We start from the raw sequence: 16,950 nt of genomic DNA on the forward strand, positions 1-16,950 counted from the left end.
AACCCTCCCGCCATAGGACTAACCACCCTAATGGCTGGTACAAAGATGGTTACGGTCACGGAAGGAGCGTTAATCACGGCCATAAATCCTTCCACCACTTCATACAGTTCCCCAAAGGGAACAGTGTGAAGACACGTATGACGACGACGTTGCTAAATAAATAAATGGAATGAAAAAAATTCTTTCAGGGCTTTTAAAAGTCTTTAAATTGCTTTAATTCTGTTTAAAACTACTTCAGATTCTTCAAAATAATGTAAACGTTTTTAAAAGTTTATAAAAGTTACCAAAAGCTTCATAAAAATACCAAAAACCTATTTAAAATGCTGCTCTGCATGTAAAAATGCTTTTCAGCTTGTGAGAAACATTGGGGACGTGTCCTATTAAACTGAGACCTCAAGGGGCGTGTCTCAGTTGCACAGCGCGCTACAGGCTTCGCGCTAGCTGCACTCCTGGGCGGCGTGACGTCATACGCTGCCCGGGATTCTTCTCTTTCAAAAAGGAATTCCAGGCGTCCCTGGAGGTGAACGGCAGGCGTGTCGGGTAAGTGCAGATCGGGGGCTTGCACGCGCGGCAAGCCCCCGATCCGAATTTCTGCCCCAATGTATTTTATGTCCCAGCCACCAAGGCTCTCTGGGGCAGAGAATTCCACAGATTTACGACCCTCTGAGAGAAGAAATTCCTCCTCATCTCAGTTCTAAAAGGGCGACCCTTTATTCTGAGACTGTGCCCCCGAGTTCTAGATTTCCCCACGAGGGGAAACATCCTCTCTGCATCTACCTTGTCGAGCCCCCTCAGTGTCTTATATGTTTCAATAAGATCACCTCTCATTCTTCTAAACTCCAATAAGTATAGGCCCAACCTGCTCAACGTTTCTTCATAAGACAACCTGTCAACACAGCATGTCAGTTAACAACTGCAAAGGGAAAAAAAATGGAAATATGATTCGGTTATAATCCTTCATCAGAACCGAAGACCAAAAGATAAGCAATCCCTTTAGCAGGAAAGAAACTTCAATCACTGAGTTTAAATAACCTCCATCCGGTCTGTCATTATGGGTGCCCGATTACAGGTGTCAACAACAACAATTTGCATTTATATAGCACCTTTAACGTAGCAAAATGTCCCAAGGCGCTGCCCAAGAGATTTATCAATAAAAATGAGGTGTCTCATTATAGGTATCTGAGTACAGTGCACTTTGATTATTCTTAACCATTGGAAATTACTTCTTTTGAAATAAAAGGGTAGTGGAAATCTGGAACGCTCTCCCTTAGAAAACTGTTGAAGCTGGGGTCATAGAACCATTGAATCTTGCAGCACAGAGTCATAGGGCTGGATTTTCATTGAGGAGGTGTGTAAACATAGAAACATAGAAGATAGGAGCAGGAGTAGGCCATTCGGCCCTTCGAGCCTGCTCCGTCATTCAACGAGATCATGGCTGATCATCCAAACCCTAGCACCCGGTCCCTACACCGACAGCCATCCCACCCAAGCCCTATCCCCGTAACCCCACGTATTTAATCCCCCCTAACACTAAGGGCCAATTTTTATCATGGCCAATCAACCTAACCCACACATCTTTGGACTGTGGGAGGAAACCGGAGCACCCGGAGGAAACCCACGCAAACACGGGGAGAATGTGCAAACTCCACACAGGAGGCGGGACTACAACTTCCGAGGCCCCGGCTGCTCTCTCAGGTGGACGTAAAAGATCCCATGGCACTGTTTCGAAGAAGAGCAGGAGAGTTATCTCCAGTGACCTGACCAATATTTATCCCTCAATCAACATCACTAAAACAGGTTATCTGGTCATTGTCACATTGCTGCTTGTGGGAGCTTGCTGTGTGCAAATTGGCTGCTGCGTTTCCTGCATTACAACAGTGACTACACTTCAAAATAGTACTTCATTGGCTGTAAAGCGCTTTAGGAGGTCCTGAGGTCATGAAAGGTGCTATATAAATGCAAATCTTCCTTTTACTCCTGTTCCTATGTTCATTTATTTACCATATTGCCTACTATTTAGAAGAAAAAATGGGAACCATGGTATTGTCTCTATTAAAACTTTGGCATAATTAAGGGACAAAAATCAATCATTAATAACAATTCTTCCCATGGGTCCGTCGACTTTGAGGATCTGTCAAACTGCAGCACTGTCGTCGGAAACTACAACTCCCACCAGGCACCCCGTCGGTGCATCTGATTGACAGCGGTGTAGACCAATAGCAAGACAGTATAGCTGAGTGACGTTTCCTAAGACCAATAAAAACGCGGGGAGGGCGGGAACAATGAGCCTGTTCCATGAAGGCAGGGGGAGTGGAGGTGAACAGGAGTTTAAAAAAACAAGAAAAAGACAAGTTTCCAGGATGCAAATTTTTAAAAAATATATCTTGTTGTAAAGAATTTAAATTCTGAAGTATTCAGACTAAAAATATTGTAAAGTTAGATAGCAGCTCTCTCTCTTTCTGCAAAAACCTCTCCTCATGCAGTACCTGGATTGAGTGTTGCAACAGGTTTGCCACAGTTCTGGATGCCCCGTGAAGGGTATTAAGGAGATTGTGTTGGAGGTAAGTGGGCTGTTACCTAAAATAAGTTAATTATTGAAAGGGAGCCTGCTGCTTTTTTACATTACTTTGAAGATTTCCCCTGTAAATAAAGTCTTACTTTTTTTCCAGAAGCTCAGCAGTGGTGTTGATATCCAGGGTCTATTTTTAATGCTAAAGTCACTCAGGCATGTGGCTCACGTGGGCTGGCAAACACAGACTGTATGCCTGCAGTGCGCATGATGAAGGGGTTGATTTATGAGGAAAGGTTGAGCCGGCTGGGCCTATACTCATTGGAGTTTAGAAGAATGAGAGGCGACCTTCTTGAAACATATAAGATACTGAGGGGGCTCGACAAGGTAGATGCAGAGAGGTTTCCCCTTGTGGGGAAATCTAGAACGCGGGGGCACAGTTTTAGAATAAAGGGTCGCCCTTTTAGAACTGAGATGAGGAGGAATTTCTTCTCTGAGGGTCGTAAATCTGTGGAATTCTCTGCCCCAGAGAGCCGTGGAGGCTGGGTCATTAAATACATTTAAGGCGGAGATAGACAGATTTTTACAAGATAAGGGAGTGAAGGGTTATAGGGAGCTGGCAGGGAAGTGGCTTTGAGCCCAAGATCAGCCGTGATCTTATTGAATGGCGGAGCAGGCTCGAGGGGCCAAGTGGCCTATTCCTGCTCCTATTTCTTATGTTCTTATGCTCTTAGTGCGCTTTCCTACTAAAGAATGCTTTATGTTAGAAATTTAAGGGGCCTCGGTACTGGTTTCAGATTGGGACCAGCTCAGAGTTAATAAGAAATAGTTAAATGACTAGAAATGGGTGGTTTGTACGCTGCCGAATCACACAAAAAACTGTTCAAAGTGCTTCACTTAGCAAGTTACCTTTAAAGTTGCAGTGACTTTTTAATAAGAGCAAAAGTGGCAGCTATTCTGAGCCAACAACATCTATCGAAGCACCAAAGGGGAAAGAAGGAGAATTTATTTTACGCAGCGAGTTGTTATGATCGGGAACGCGCTGCCTGAAAGGTTGATAGAAGCAGATTCAATAGTAACTTTGAAAAGGGTATTGGATAAATACTTGAAAAGTTAAAAAAAATTGCAGGGCTATGGGGAAAGAGCAGGGCAGTGAGACTAATTGGATAGTTCTTTCAAAGAACCAGCACAAGAATAATGGGCCGAATAGCCTCCTTTAAGAGTCTATGGCCTAGAAATTCACTATGGCCCCGCCAGCTGGCTAGCGCCCAAAAGTTAGCGCTGGGCGCGGAGCCAGTTGCGACCGTCAGATATTCAGTTTTTGCGCCCCAAGTCGGAACCGGGCGCTATTCCAGGGTGTGCCCGCCCCCGCTTGGGGCGCTGAAACTGAATTTCAGCGCTCTAGGCGCCGCTGCGCCACCCGCTGCGGAGCGGCAGGCTGCGGTACTGCAGGCCTCCTCCTTCTCTTAAGGGGGAGGTGCCTGCCACGGGGAGATCGCCGCTGGATAGTGCCGGCAAATGAGCCCGGCACCGTGGGGAAGTGCCGGGTTTGCGGAAAGCAGCCGGCAATGCCGCGGGGGGGGGGGGTGGAGGGGGCCGGGGAAGGAGGTGCGGGCAGGCGGCCGGCCGCACCTCCACCTTAAAGCGCCCCACTAAGGCTACAGTACGGCCCCGTTTTCTGGTCGCTGTTTGCGGCCGCTGCGGAAGAGGCGGCCGCAACTAAATATGGGGGTCGGGCCGGTATCGGGGCGGAACAGGGGCACTGCGCACACCGATGACGTCATCGGTGCCGGCGCAGCGCTAACGGCTACCGCCGCCATTACCGCTGCGCTGAGCGCAAACTCCTTTTTGGCGCAGAAGCCCTCTTTAGGCGGTAACTGGCCGCAAAGCTGCCGGCGCCTTAATGAATTTCTAGGCCTATGATTCCTACTTCCATCTCTGTACATCTCCCATCTCCGCCCCTGCCTCAGCTCATCTGCTGCTGAAACCCTCATCCATGCTTTTGTTACCTTGAGACTCGACTATTCCAGTGCTGTACTGGCCGACCTCACATCTTCCACCCTCCATAAACCTGAACTCATCCAACACTCAGCTGCCCGTGTCCTAACTCGCACCAAGTCTTGTTCACCCATCACCCCTGTGCTCACTGCCCCGTGTCCTAACTCGCACCAAGTCTTGTTCACCCATCACCCCTGTGCTCGCTGACCTACACTGGCTCCTGGTCCGGCAACGCCTCAGTTTTAAAATTCTCATCCTTGTTTTCAAATCCCTCCATGGCCTCGCCCCTCCCTATCTCTGTAATCTCCTCCAGTCCTACAACACTCAGATCTCTGCACTGCTCTAATTCTGGCCTCTTGAGCATCCCCGATTTTAATCGCTCCACCATTGGCGGCCGTGCCTTCAGCTGTCTAGGCCCTAAGATCCGGAATTCCCTCCCTAAAACTCTCCACCTCTCTACTTCTCTCTCCTCCTTTAAGATGCTCCTTAAGCCCTACCTCTTTGACCAAGTTTTTGGTCATCTGCCCCAATATCTCCTTGTGTGCCTTGGTGAAACGCATTGGAATGTTTTACTATGTCAAAGGCACTAAAGACTCTTCTCCTGGCTGGAAAGTTTAGAACTAGGGGGTCATAGTCTCAGGATAAGGGGTCGGCCATTTAGGACTGAGATGGGGCAAAATTTCTTCACTCAGAGGGTTGTGAATCTTTGGAATTTTCTACCCCAGAGGGCTGTGGATGCTCAGTCGTCGAGTATATTCAAGACTGAGATCGATAGATTTTTGGACTCTAGGGGAATCAAGGGATATGGAGATCAGGCAGGAAAGTGGAGTTGAGGTCAAAGATCAGCCATGATCTTACTGAATGACGGAGCAGGTTTGAGGGGCCGTATGGCCGACTCCTGCTCCTAATTCTTATGTTCTTATATAAATGCAAGTTGTTGTTATTGTTGTATGATTCTTTGAACATCCCACAAATGAGATGAATGATCAGTTAATCCGTTTATTGTGGTGTTGGTTGAGGGAGGAATGTTGGTCAAGACTCTTATTGAAATAGCGCCGTAGGATCTTTGGTGTTCACCTAAACCACTGGAACAGTCCGACAGGATCTAGGATTCATTGTCTTGTGGCAAAGCCACCAACGGACTCCTGTATAAATGTATAACTGCCTTTAACAGAGTGCTACAGCACCTATGTTTGTTTACTGTATGTAAATAGCCGTTCTGGATAAACCCCAGAATCAGCGCGATGATGTCATCACGTTGGTCACGTGACGCCCCGAACGGCGGGAAACGTGATGACGTCATGACGTCAGAGAGTGGGAGGTTCCCAACTCAGACCTCGTGAAACCAGCACCAGAAAAGAACTGTTGATTATTTCTCCTGCATGCAACTGTTTGTTCTCTAGTTTCTATTAAACTTCGTTTTATTATCGGACTGACTCGACCTCAGTGCTTCAGTTAGGGATCTATCGATTCCTACATTGGTGACCCCGAGACTTCGCAGACGATTTTCGCGGAGGACACGCAGAACAAAACGATGGATGTTAATGCAGCGACTTTGAAGCTCCCTCAATTTTGGGAACAACAGGCGGCCTCCTGGTTCGTCCAAGCGGAGGCTCAGTTCCAGCTTCGGAACATCGTGCTGGATCAGGCCCGTTATCTTTACGTGGTCTCCGCACTGGACAGCTCGACGGCTGCACGGATCATCAGTCTGCTGGAGACCCCGCCCGTGGATAACAAGTATGATACGCTTAAGGCACGACATATGCAGGTTTTCGGCCTCACGAAAGCGGAGCGCGCGCGACGTTTACTCACACTGCCCGGGTTAGGCGACGCTAAGCCGTCTGAGTCGATGAGCCAGATGCTCACGCTCCTTGGGTCTGAGCCGCAGTGTTTTCTGTTTTGGGAACTGTTTCTGAGCCAGCTCCCCGAGCAGGTGCAAGCAGCCCTCGCCAGGTCGGAGGCTACGGACGGTGTAGCGCTCGCGGCCGAAGCTGACACCATTTATGCGGTGATGCAGCAGTACTGTGCCACCTCGAAGCGTCCCGTCCCGAAGAATCCCACCTTGGCGCCTCCACCAACCGGCCTCTGCTACTACCATACCCGTTTCAGTCCAAAAGCCAGATGCTGCCGACACCCATGCAATTTCGCGCCAACTGCACCGAGGAAGCAGCAGCACCGATTGCGTGAACGGAAGAATGACCCCGAGGTCGGTTTCGCGTCTACGATGGCAGTTGGCGATTCCGGGAATATCGGAGTCGTTCGGACAGGCTTGTCTGGCCTCCTCTGCGATTGACTTTTGAGGTTAAAGACACTTCTGGGGGGGCGCATGTGGCAAAGCCACCAACGGACTCCTGTATAAATGTATAACTGCCTTTAACAGAGTGCTACAGCACCTATGTATGTTTACTGTATGTAAATAGCCGTTCTGGATAAGCCCCAGAATCAGCGTGATGACATCATCACGTTGGTCACGTGACGCCCCGAACGGCAGAAACGTAATGACGTCAGAGAGTGGGAGGTTCCCAACTCAGACCTCGTGAAACCAGCACCAGAAAAGACCTGTTGATTATTTCTCCTGCTTGTTTGTTCTCTAGTTTCTATTAAACTTCGTTTTATTATCGGACTGACTCGACCTCAGTGCTTCAGTTAGGGATCTATCGATTCCTACAGTCTCATCTGATAGACAGCACCTCCAACTACCCTTTGTGTGAAGAAGTGCCCACTCACATCACCCCTGAACGGCCTGGCTCTAATTTTAAGGTTCTGCCCCCTTGTTGTGGACTCCCCCCACCGGAGGAAATAGTTTCTCTCTATCCACCCGATCGAATCCTTCAATCATCTTATACACCTCAATTAGATCACCCCCTTAATCTTCTATGCTCAAGGGAATGCAACCCTAGTCTGTGCAACCTGTCCTCGTAATTTAACCCTTTTAGCCCCGGTATCATTCTGGTGAATCTGCGCTGCTCCCACTCCGAGGCCAGTGTATCCTTCCTGAGGGGCGGGGCCCAGAACTGAACCCAGCGCTCCATGTTTTGGCTTTTGCATAAAATAATAATTTGAAAGGAAAAGGGTGCTGAAAGCTTAGTGACTAAAGTAGGACGTAAGACGTGGGATCACCTTGAGTAGATTTTAATCTTTGCCTTTTGTGTTAAGTGCATTAGAAATGACAGAGGACCGTAAATCAATACTGAAATTCTATTATGCATCACTCACGCTGAGATACATTTTCAAGCCTGTTCTTTATTTAATGTTTAGGTTACTTGAAACTGTCGTAGACATTGTGGCTGGATGGAGCTTTCATACATTAGTAAAAGTGAATTATGGAATGTAAAGTAATTACACACGTGTATAATAGTTACAGTCATAGGATTTTCAAAGTAAATACAATACCCTCCACCTGCCTGGATGAGTGCAGCTCCAACAACACTCAAGAAGCTCGACACCATCCAGCCCGCTTGATTGGCACCCCATCCACCACCTTAAACATTCACTCCCTCCACCACCAGCGCACCGTGGCTGCAGTGTGTACCATCTACAAGATGCACTGCAGCAACTCGCCAAGACTTCTTCGACAACACCTCCCAAACCCGCGACCTCTTCCACCTAGAAGGACAAGGGCAATAAATGCTGGCCTTGCCAGCGACGCCCGCATCCCACGAACGAATAAAAAATATGCACTAAGAATTGCATTTTAATACATGGGCACTGCTGACTGGGAACATCGGAAGTCCACGGCAAGTCAATCAGTAACTGAAAGGTCAGGACACTTCAAGGGGCCGTGTGGCCTACTCCTGCTCCTATTTCTTAGTTTCTCAAAGCTGTTATAAGAACATGAGAGAAAGGATGGAGTCTTTGACATGAATCAGTCATTCATGAAAGAAAGACTTGTGAAGTGATGCTGAGCAGCCTGCGGGTGGCGCTGTCCAGGGAGAGTATAAATACTCGGGCACGGGCCCAGCTTGCGCAGGGACATTCTTAACAGGAACTAGTGAAGGACACAACTAGACCTCCATGTTGTAAAACAGTTGATTAAAGCTTTGTTTAACGCTTAGACCAAGTGCCTAGTAGTTTTCTTACGTCAGTCTGCTAGAAGATTGTTTTTTTTTGGTAAAACGCTTCACCATGGCTAGGAGTCTCTAGAACAACCTCGAGCCTGTTCCCCCATTCAATGAGATCATGGCTGATTTGTGACCTAACTCCATCCACCCACCTTATAAAAACGGATTGTAAGAGCTTCTATAGGTATGTGAAAAGGAAAAGACTGGCGAAGGTGAATGTAGGTCCTTTACAGTCAGAGACGGGAGAATTTATAATGGGGAATGAGGAAATGGCAGAGAAATTAAATAAATATTTGTTTCTGTCTTCACGGAGGAAGACACAAAAAACCTCCCAGAAATACGAGAAAACCAAGGGTGTGGCAAGAATGAGGAACTTTAAAGAAATTATTATTAGTAAAAAAACAGTACAGGTAGACTATCCTTTATCCGAAAACCTCGGGACCAGCCGTGTTTCGGTTTTCGGAAAATTTCGGATTTCAGTAGGTATTTTATAAGACTGGGAAATTTGTCGGGGGTGGGGGTCGGTGGGGGTGGGGGGGTGGGGGCGGGGGTCGGGGGTTGGGGTGGGGGTCGGCGGGGGTCGGGGGGGTCGGGCGGGGGGGCGGGGGTGGGGGTCGGGCGGGGGGTCGGGGGTGGGGGTCGGGGGTGGGGGTCGGCGGGGGTCGGGGTCGGCGGGGGGACAGCGGGGTGTCGGGGTCGGCGGGGGTCGGGGTCGGCGGGGGGTCGGGGGTGGGGGTCGGCGGGGGTCGGGGTCGTGCGCACGACTTACGCTGAACGAAAAAACTTTCGGTTTATAGAGGTTTTCGGAAGTTCGGATAAAGGATAGTCTACCTGTACTAGCAAAATGAATGGGACTAAAAGTCGATAAATCCCAAGGACCGGATGACCTACATCCTAGGGTTTTGAAAGAGGTGGACATTGGGATAGTGGACGCATTGGTTGTCATCTTCCAAAATTCTATAGATTCTGGACCGGTTCCTGCAGATTGGAGGGTAGCAAATGTAACCCCGCTATTTAAGAAAGGAGGGAGAGAGAAAATGGGGAACTACAGACCTGTTAGCCTCACATCAGTAGTTGGGAAAATGCTGGAATCTATTATAAAGGATGCAATAACTGGGCACTTAGAAACTAATAGTAAGATTGGGCAGAGTCAACATGGATTTGTGAAAGGGAAATCCTGTTTAACAAACCTATTGAAGTTCTTTGAGGATGTAACTAGTGAAGTAGACAAAGAGGAACTGGTAGATGTGGTGTATCTGGATTTTCAGAAGGCCTTCGATAAGGTCCCACACAAGAGGTTGGTGAACAAAATTAGGGCACATGGAATTGGGGGTAATATACTAGCATGGATTGAGAATTGGTTAACAGACAGAAAACAAAGGGTAGGGATAAACGGGTCTTTTTCAGGATGACAGGCTGTGACTAGTGGGGTACCACAAGGATCGGTGCTTGGGCCCCAGCTATTCACAATCTATATCAATGATTTGGATGAGGGGACTAAATGTAACATTTCCAAATTTGCTGATGATACAAAGCTAGGTGGCAGTGTCAGTTGTGAAGAGGATGTGAAGAGGCTTCAAGGGGATCTCGACAGGCTCAGTGAGTGGGCGAGAACATGGCAGATGGAAAATAATGTGGACAAATGTGAAGTTATCCACTTTGGTAGAAAAACAGAAAGACAGAGTATTTCCTAAATGGTGAAAGATTGGGGAATGCAGATGCTCAAAGGGACCTGGGTGTCCTTGTACATGAGTCGCTGAAAGTGAATGTGCAGGTGCAGCAAGCCATTAGAAAGGCAAATGGTATGCTGGCCTTCATTACAAGAGGATTTGAGTACAGGAGTAAAGAAGTCTTACTCCAATTATATAGAGCCTTGGTGAGACCACACCTGGAGTACTGTGTACAATTTTGGTCTCCTTACCTAAGGAAGGATACACTTGCCATGTAACTAGTGGAGTAGACAAAGGGGAACCGGTGGATGTGGTGTATCTGGATTTTCAGAGGGAGTGCAATGAAGGTTCACGAGATTGATTTTTGGGATGGCGGGACTGTCGTATGAGAAGAGATTGAGTAAACTAGGCCTGTATTCTCTTGAATTCAGAAGAATGAGAGGGGATCTCATTGAAGCATACAAAATTATTACAGGGCTTGATAGGGTGGATGCTGGGAGAATGTTTCCCTTGGCTGGGGAGTCTAGAACCAGGGGCCACAGCCTCAGGATAAAGGGTGGACCATTCAGGACTGAGATGAGGAGAAATTTCTTCACTCAGAGGGTGGTGAATCTTTGGAATTCTCTACCCCAGAGGGCTGTGGAGGCTCAGTCATTGAGTATATTCAAAACAGAAGTCGATAGATTTCTGACTAGTAAGGGCATCAAGGGATATGGCGATAGGGCCGGTGAATGGAGTTGAGGCAGAAGATCAGCCATGATCTCATTGAATGGCAGAGCAGGCTCGAAGGGCCGAATGGCCTACTCCTGCTCCTATTTCTTATGTTCTTGTGTCTTTGCCCCATATCCCTTAATACCTTTGGTTAACAAAAATCTATCAACCTCAGATTTAAAATTAACAATTGACCCAGCATCATCCAGCTGTTTACGGAAGCGAGTTCCAAACTTCTACCACCCTTTACTTGTTGTCCAGCTACACACTGAAGCTGAATCAATTGCCAATTCAGCAAAGAATAGAAAGATGTCGGTTTTGAGTATGAAAGACAGAACAGGTTCTGAAAGAGGAGCTGGATACCATAATGAGCTGGATGGGCTTAATTACTCATTTTCTCTCTCTCGCCTGAGTCAAAAGGTTGTGGGTTCAAGTCCCACTCCAGAAACTTGAGCACATAATGCTAGGCTGACGCTCCCAGTGCAGTACTGAGGGAGTGCTGCACTGTCTGAGGTGCCGTCTTTTGGATGAGACGTTAAACCGAGGCCCCCGTCTGCTCTCTCAGGTGGCGGTAAAAGATCCTACGGCACTATTTTGAAGAAGAGCAGGGGAGTTATCCCTGGTGTCCTGGCCAATAATTATCCCTCAATCAACATCACTAAAAACAGATTGTCTGGTCATTATCGCATTGCTGTTTGTGGGAGCTTGCTGTGCTCAAATTGACTAGCATGTTTTCTACATTGCAACAGTGACTACACTTAAATAGTACTTAATTGGCTGTAAAGCACTTTCTGACAGGGCTAGACAGACTGGATGCTTCCCCTGGCTGAGGGGTCTAGAATGAGAGGTCTCAGGATACGGGGTAGGACATTTAGGACTGAGATGAGGAGAAATTTCTTCACTCAGGGTGGTGAACCTGTGGAATTCTCTACCACAGAAGGCTGTGGAGGCCAAATCACTGAATATATTTAAGAAGGAGATAGATAGATTTCTAGACACAAAAGGCATCAAGGGGTATGGGGAGAGTGGGTATATGGTATTGAGATAGAAGATCAGCCATGATCATATTGAATGGCGGAGCAGGCTCGAAGGGCCGAATGACCTACTCCTGCTCCTATTTTTCTATGGAACATCCTGAGGTTGTGAAAGGCGCTATATAAATGCAAGTTCTTTCTTAGTTTATGTATTTTTCTTAAAGAATTAAATGTTAATTCTTTTAAACGTAATGAGACTATGACAAGCGCAGATCTTGCTTTAATTCTCTGTGTTACTTTGCTTGAACTACCTCTCCGTGTCCTTCAGAAATGACTGGCGGATTAACTGAATGCTGCATGATAAGGCTCAATATCGCCTTCATTCCCCCGTGTAAAAATAACACCCCGAATGTGTATTTTTTTTCCAAAGAAACTGATTTTTAAAACCCCGATTACAGATGGCTTGCTTTGCGATCAGGACGGGCTGTTTCTGGGTCTGGGCTCTATCCCGTTTAAGTGCTTTACTTTGGGTCCCAGCAACCACCATCTCCACAGCTCGACGTGATTGAGTGGAGTTTCCCTCAGGGCATTTAGTGATGCTTAAAAGGTTGCGTAAACCTGATTTGTATTCCCTTAAGTTTAGAAGGTTGAGGGGGTGATCTGATGGAGGCCTTTAGAATGATAAAGGGATTACAGACCTGTCCGTTGTGGGGCAATTACTATTATCGGAGACAGAGTGAGTGAGCACTTGGACAAATTTGAGCTGATCAGAGAGAGAGTCAGCATGGATTTGTGAAGGGTAAGTCATGTCAGACTAATTGAGTTGAATTTTTTGAGGAGTTCACCAACGTGGTGGCGAGGGGAGTGTGTCTATCAATGTTATCATTGTGGACTTCCAGAGGGACTCTGATAAGGTTCCGCACAAGTGATTATTCACAGAAATAAAAGCGCATGGAATTGGAGATAACACGAGGGAAAAACCTACTTGACCTCATCCTCGCCAGTCTACCTGTCGCCGATGCATCTGTCCATGGCAGCATTGTCGTAGTGCCAGCCGTGGCTCAGTGGGTAGCACCCTCTCTCGCCTTGGAGTCAGAAGGTTGTGGGTTCAAGTCCCACTCCAGAGACTTGAGCACAAAAATCTAGGCTGACACTCCAGGGCAGTGCTGAGGGAGCGCCGCACTGTCGGAGGTGCCGTCTTTCAGATGATACGTTAAAACCGAAGCCCCGTCTGCTCTCTCAGGCGGGTGCTATTTCAAAGAAGAGCAGAGGGGAGTTCTCCCCGGTGTCCTGGGGCCAATATTTATCCCTCAATCAACATCTAAAACAGATGATCTGGTCATTATCACATTGCTGTTTGTGGGATCTTGCTGTGCGCAAATTGGCTGCCACGTTTCCTACATTACAACAGTGACTACACTTCAAAAAGTATCTCATTGGCTGTAAAGTGCTTTGGGACGTCCGGTGGTCGTGAAAGGTGCTATATAAATGCCAGTACAGGAAACTCTCGATTTACCGGCACCTAAATAACCGGAAATCTCTGTTAACCGGCAAAATTCAGGAGTAGGTTTAGGTAAGTTTTACTTCATATTAGTGGCCATGTAACCGGGGTTCCTGCACCTGTTGCCATTGCAACAGGGATGCCTGGATCTGTGGCCGTGTACGGGGCTCTCGTACCTTAGTAAGTATACCTCTCCGGACTTTTTGATCAACTAGCACCACGCCGGTCCTGTCGGTACCGGATAAAAAAGAGTTTCCTGTATTTCTTACAGCATTTTTGGGGAAATTGGTTGAGAGATAGGAGCCAGGGAGTAGGGATAAAGAGTTTCTACTCTAATTGGCGGGATGTGACGAGTGGTGTTCCTCGGGGATCTGTACTGAGGCCTCAGCCTATCACCATATTTAGCAACCACTTGGATGAAGGAATAGCGAGTCCTATATCCAAGTTTGCAGGTGACGCTTAAGTTGGGAGGCACAGTAAGTTGCACAGATGGGGAGCAGGAAGTTGCAAAGGGCCACAGACAGATTAAGTGAGTGGGCAAAACTGTGGCAAATGGAGGGCAGCGTGGAGAAGTGTGATGAATCGGGATGTCTTGTAAATGGCGAGAGACAAGGAGGAACTGTAGAGGAGCAAAGAGGTTCGAGTGTCCATGTGCGCAAATCACTCAAAGTTTAGTGGGCAGGTACAACAAGCAGTGGAAAAGGCAAATGGAATGTGGCCTTTATCTCAAGGCGGCTAGAATACCAAGCGGAGGCAGCGATGCTTCAGATGTACGGAGCTTTGGTCAGACCACGTCTGGAGTCACTGCGTTCAGTTCCGGGCCCCGCACCTTGGGAAGGAGCTACTGGCCTCGGAGGGGGAGCAGCGCAGATTCACCAGAATGATACCGGGGGCTAAAAAGGGTTAAATTATGAGGACAGACCATTCAGGAGTGAAATCAGCAAACGCCGGAACAGGCTCGAGGGGCTGAGTGGCCTCCTCCTGTTAAGTTAATGCAAGTATTTGGGGGAAAAATTCAGTTGTTTGCACCTCCCGTTAGCGCCTTAAGAGGGCGCTAATGGGGCGCAAAGCAACTAGCGCCCGGGCGCGGCAATGTTTGCGCCACTCACGAAATTAACTAGACATTTTGCGGCGGCGCTAAACACTACCGCCACGATCTCCTGCGCCGGCAGATCGTGACGTCAGTCGAGCGTGCAACGCCCCGGTAGTGCCCTGGACCGGATATTGAGTGGCGCCCCCTGCCTTACCGCCTGCCGCTAGCAACGACAGATTGAGGGGAGTGTTTTGCTGTCAGAAAGGGACTGGGGGAGCGCTATTTAAAGGCGACCGCTTCCTGCCTTTTTTTGTTGGTGACATTTTTGCACCACGCATTCTGAGAGAGTGAGAGAGAGTCTTCTGGAGAGATTCAACGCTGTGTGAAGGGGTTTTGGGTACTGAGCAGCACTTTGCAGGTTCATTTTGATTTGCCCTTCCTTGCTTCGCCAGCGCTCTGAGGTAGCGCCTCGCTCCTCGGCCTTAGCGCCTTAAGACAGGTGTGTAGCGCCTAATTTAGCGCTCCAATCACCTCCAGGGGCGATAAAAGCCAAGTTTGCCGTCAGAGGCGATAATTAGCGCCAGGTGCTAAACTTTGCGCACGGCCGATAATGGCGCCCCAAGCGGGGCGATACTGAATTTTTCCCTCTTTATTTCTTAAGTGGTGGAAGAGATAACAGTAAATTCTGGTTGACGCTTATTTATCTGTTCTGTTTACAGAAGAGAAGGGTTCACAACTTTCATGGGCTGTACAAATTGAGGCACTGTACAAACTCACTCTGATCAAGTGATAGTGAAGATAACTTTAAATAAAACCCAACCTTTTGATACTTTCTTCTAAAACAGTGGGAAATAGATGATGGCAGCCATGGATTGTGATAACACCATCAGAGTCAAACACAGCTTGAATTTGCTTCACCACATCAATAAAATGAAAGACTCAGATGAGCTGACTGACGTTGTGCTCGTGGCGCAAGGGTCCAAGTTCCCGTGTCACCGGCTTCTGCTGGCTGCGTTCAGCCCGTACTTCAAAGCAATGTTCACGTGTGGCCTGGCAGAATGCAGTCAGAGAGAAGTTGCATTGCATGACGTGCAATCAGAGAGCATGGCTACTATCCTAAACTACATGTACAATTCGGACCTGTGCCTCACCAACTCGAATGTCCAAGGAGTGGCCACGACGGCCTATTTTCTCCAAATGGAAGCCACTTTCATGGCTTGCCAGAAGTACATGATGGACCGCATGGATGCCTCAAACTGCCTAGGGGTTTATTACTTTGCAAAGCAACTTGCAGCCGAGGACCTGTCTGATCAAGCAAGTAAGTACCTCCATCGGCACTTTGCAGAGGTTTGTTTGCAGGAGGAGGTCCTGGAGATAGAAGAACATCAGTTGCTCCCCTTGGTCTGCTCCGATGATCTCAATATCTCACGGGAGGAAAGCATCTTGGATTTGGTCCTTCGATGGGTGAATCATGACCGGACGTCGCGGGCAGTACACCTTGTGGAACTCTTGAGGCAGGTGAGGTTGGTGCTCATCAGTCCTACCTTCCTGAAGGAGACCCTTAAAAGGAGCATCGTCCTCCTTAGCAACGCAGAATGCTACAACATGATTCAGGTTGCTCTAGACACCATCCATAAGGCACAGCAACATCCGTCTCTCAGTCTACGATACGGGATGGAGAATACTGATCTCCTCCTCTGCATTGGTAACAATGGTCAAGGAATAAAGTCAAGACACAGCAGTTATACTGAAGCCAACTATTGTTATGCACCCACAACTAAGAAGTCTTATTACATTGTGTCACCAAGATGTGGTGAAGCTTTGGGATATATCTGCACTGGAGTTGTGACTGAGAATAATGACATTATTTTAACTGGTGAAGCAGGAGTGACTAAACTATCGAGGCAAAAGATGAAGAACGTGGAGATAGTGAGGTGGGTACCGTTTGTGCAATTTCTTTTCTGGGGGTTAGGGACACCCAGCATTCGTAAGAATATTGTGGTCTCCATATTACAAAAGGGATATAGAGGCACTGGAGAAGGGGCAAAATAGATTGACAGGAATGATAAGAACATAAGAATTAGGAGCAGGAGTAGGCCATGCGGCCCCTTGAGCCTGCTCCACCGTTCAATAAGGTCATGGCTGATCTTCGACCTCAATTCTACTTTCCCGCTCAATCCCCTTATCCCTTGATGCCCCTAGAGTCCAAAATTTTTTCGATTTCAGCCTTGAATATACTCAACGACTCAGCATCCACAGCCCTCTGGGGTAGAGAATTCCAAAGACTCACAACCCTCTGAGTGAAGACATTTCTCCTCATCTCAGTCTTAAATGTCCGTCCCCTTATCCTGAGACTCTGCCCCCTAGTTCTAGACTCTCCAGCCAGGGGGAAACAACCGCTCAGCATCTACCCTGTCAATCCCCCTCAGAATCTTGTATGTTTCAATGAGATCACCTCTCATTCTTCTAAACTCCAGAGAGTATCGGCCCAAT

At 47.8% G+C, this 16,950-nt stretch overlaps 1 protein-coding gene across 2 annotated transcripts in view; it reads left to right on the top strand.

The window, feature by feature from the left end:
• Positions 1–2,283: 2,283 nt before the first annotated feature.
• The window catches only part of kbtbd12 (kelch repeat and BTB (POZ) domain containing 12), a 50,352-nt gene continuing 35,685 nt past the window's right edge, over positions 2,284–16,950 (top strand). The window contains exons 1-2 of one of the 2 annotated variants that reach the window (XM_086002111.1): positions 2,284–2,561; positions 15,177–16,391. In XM_086002111.1, coding sequence (XP_085858237.1) covers positions 15,313–16,391 — 1,079 coding nt within the window. In that variant the 5' untranslated portion in view covers positions 2,284–2,561; positions 15,177–15,312. The remainder of the gene's footprint in view (positions 2,562–15,176; positions 16,392–16,950) is intronic. The other variant, XM_086002112.1, reaches the window with a different exon arrangement.

Source organism: Somniosus microcephalus, chromosome 11 (assembly GCF_052327205.1).
Source record: "Somniosus microcephalus isolate GS21.2 chromosome 11, FLI_Smic_1.0, whole genome shotgun sequence".
Classification (NCBI taxonomy): Eukaryota; Metazoa; Chordata; class Chondrichthyes; order Squaliformes; family Somniosidae; genus Somniosus; species Somniosus microcephalus.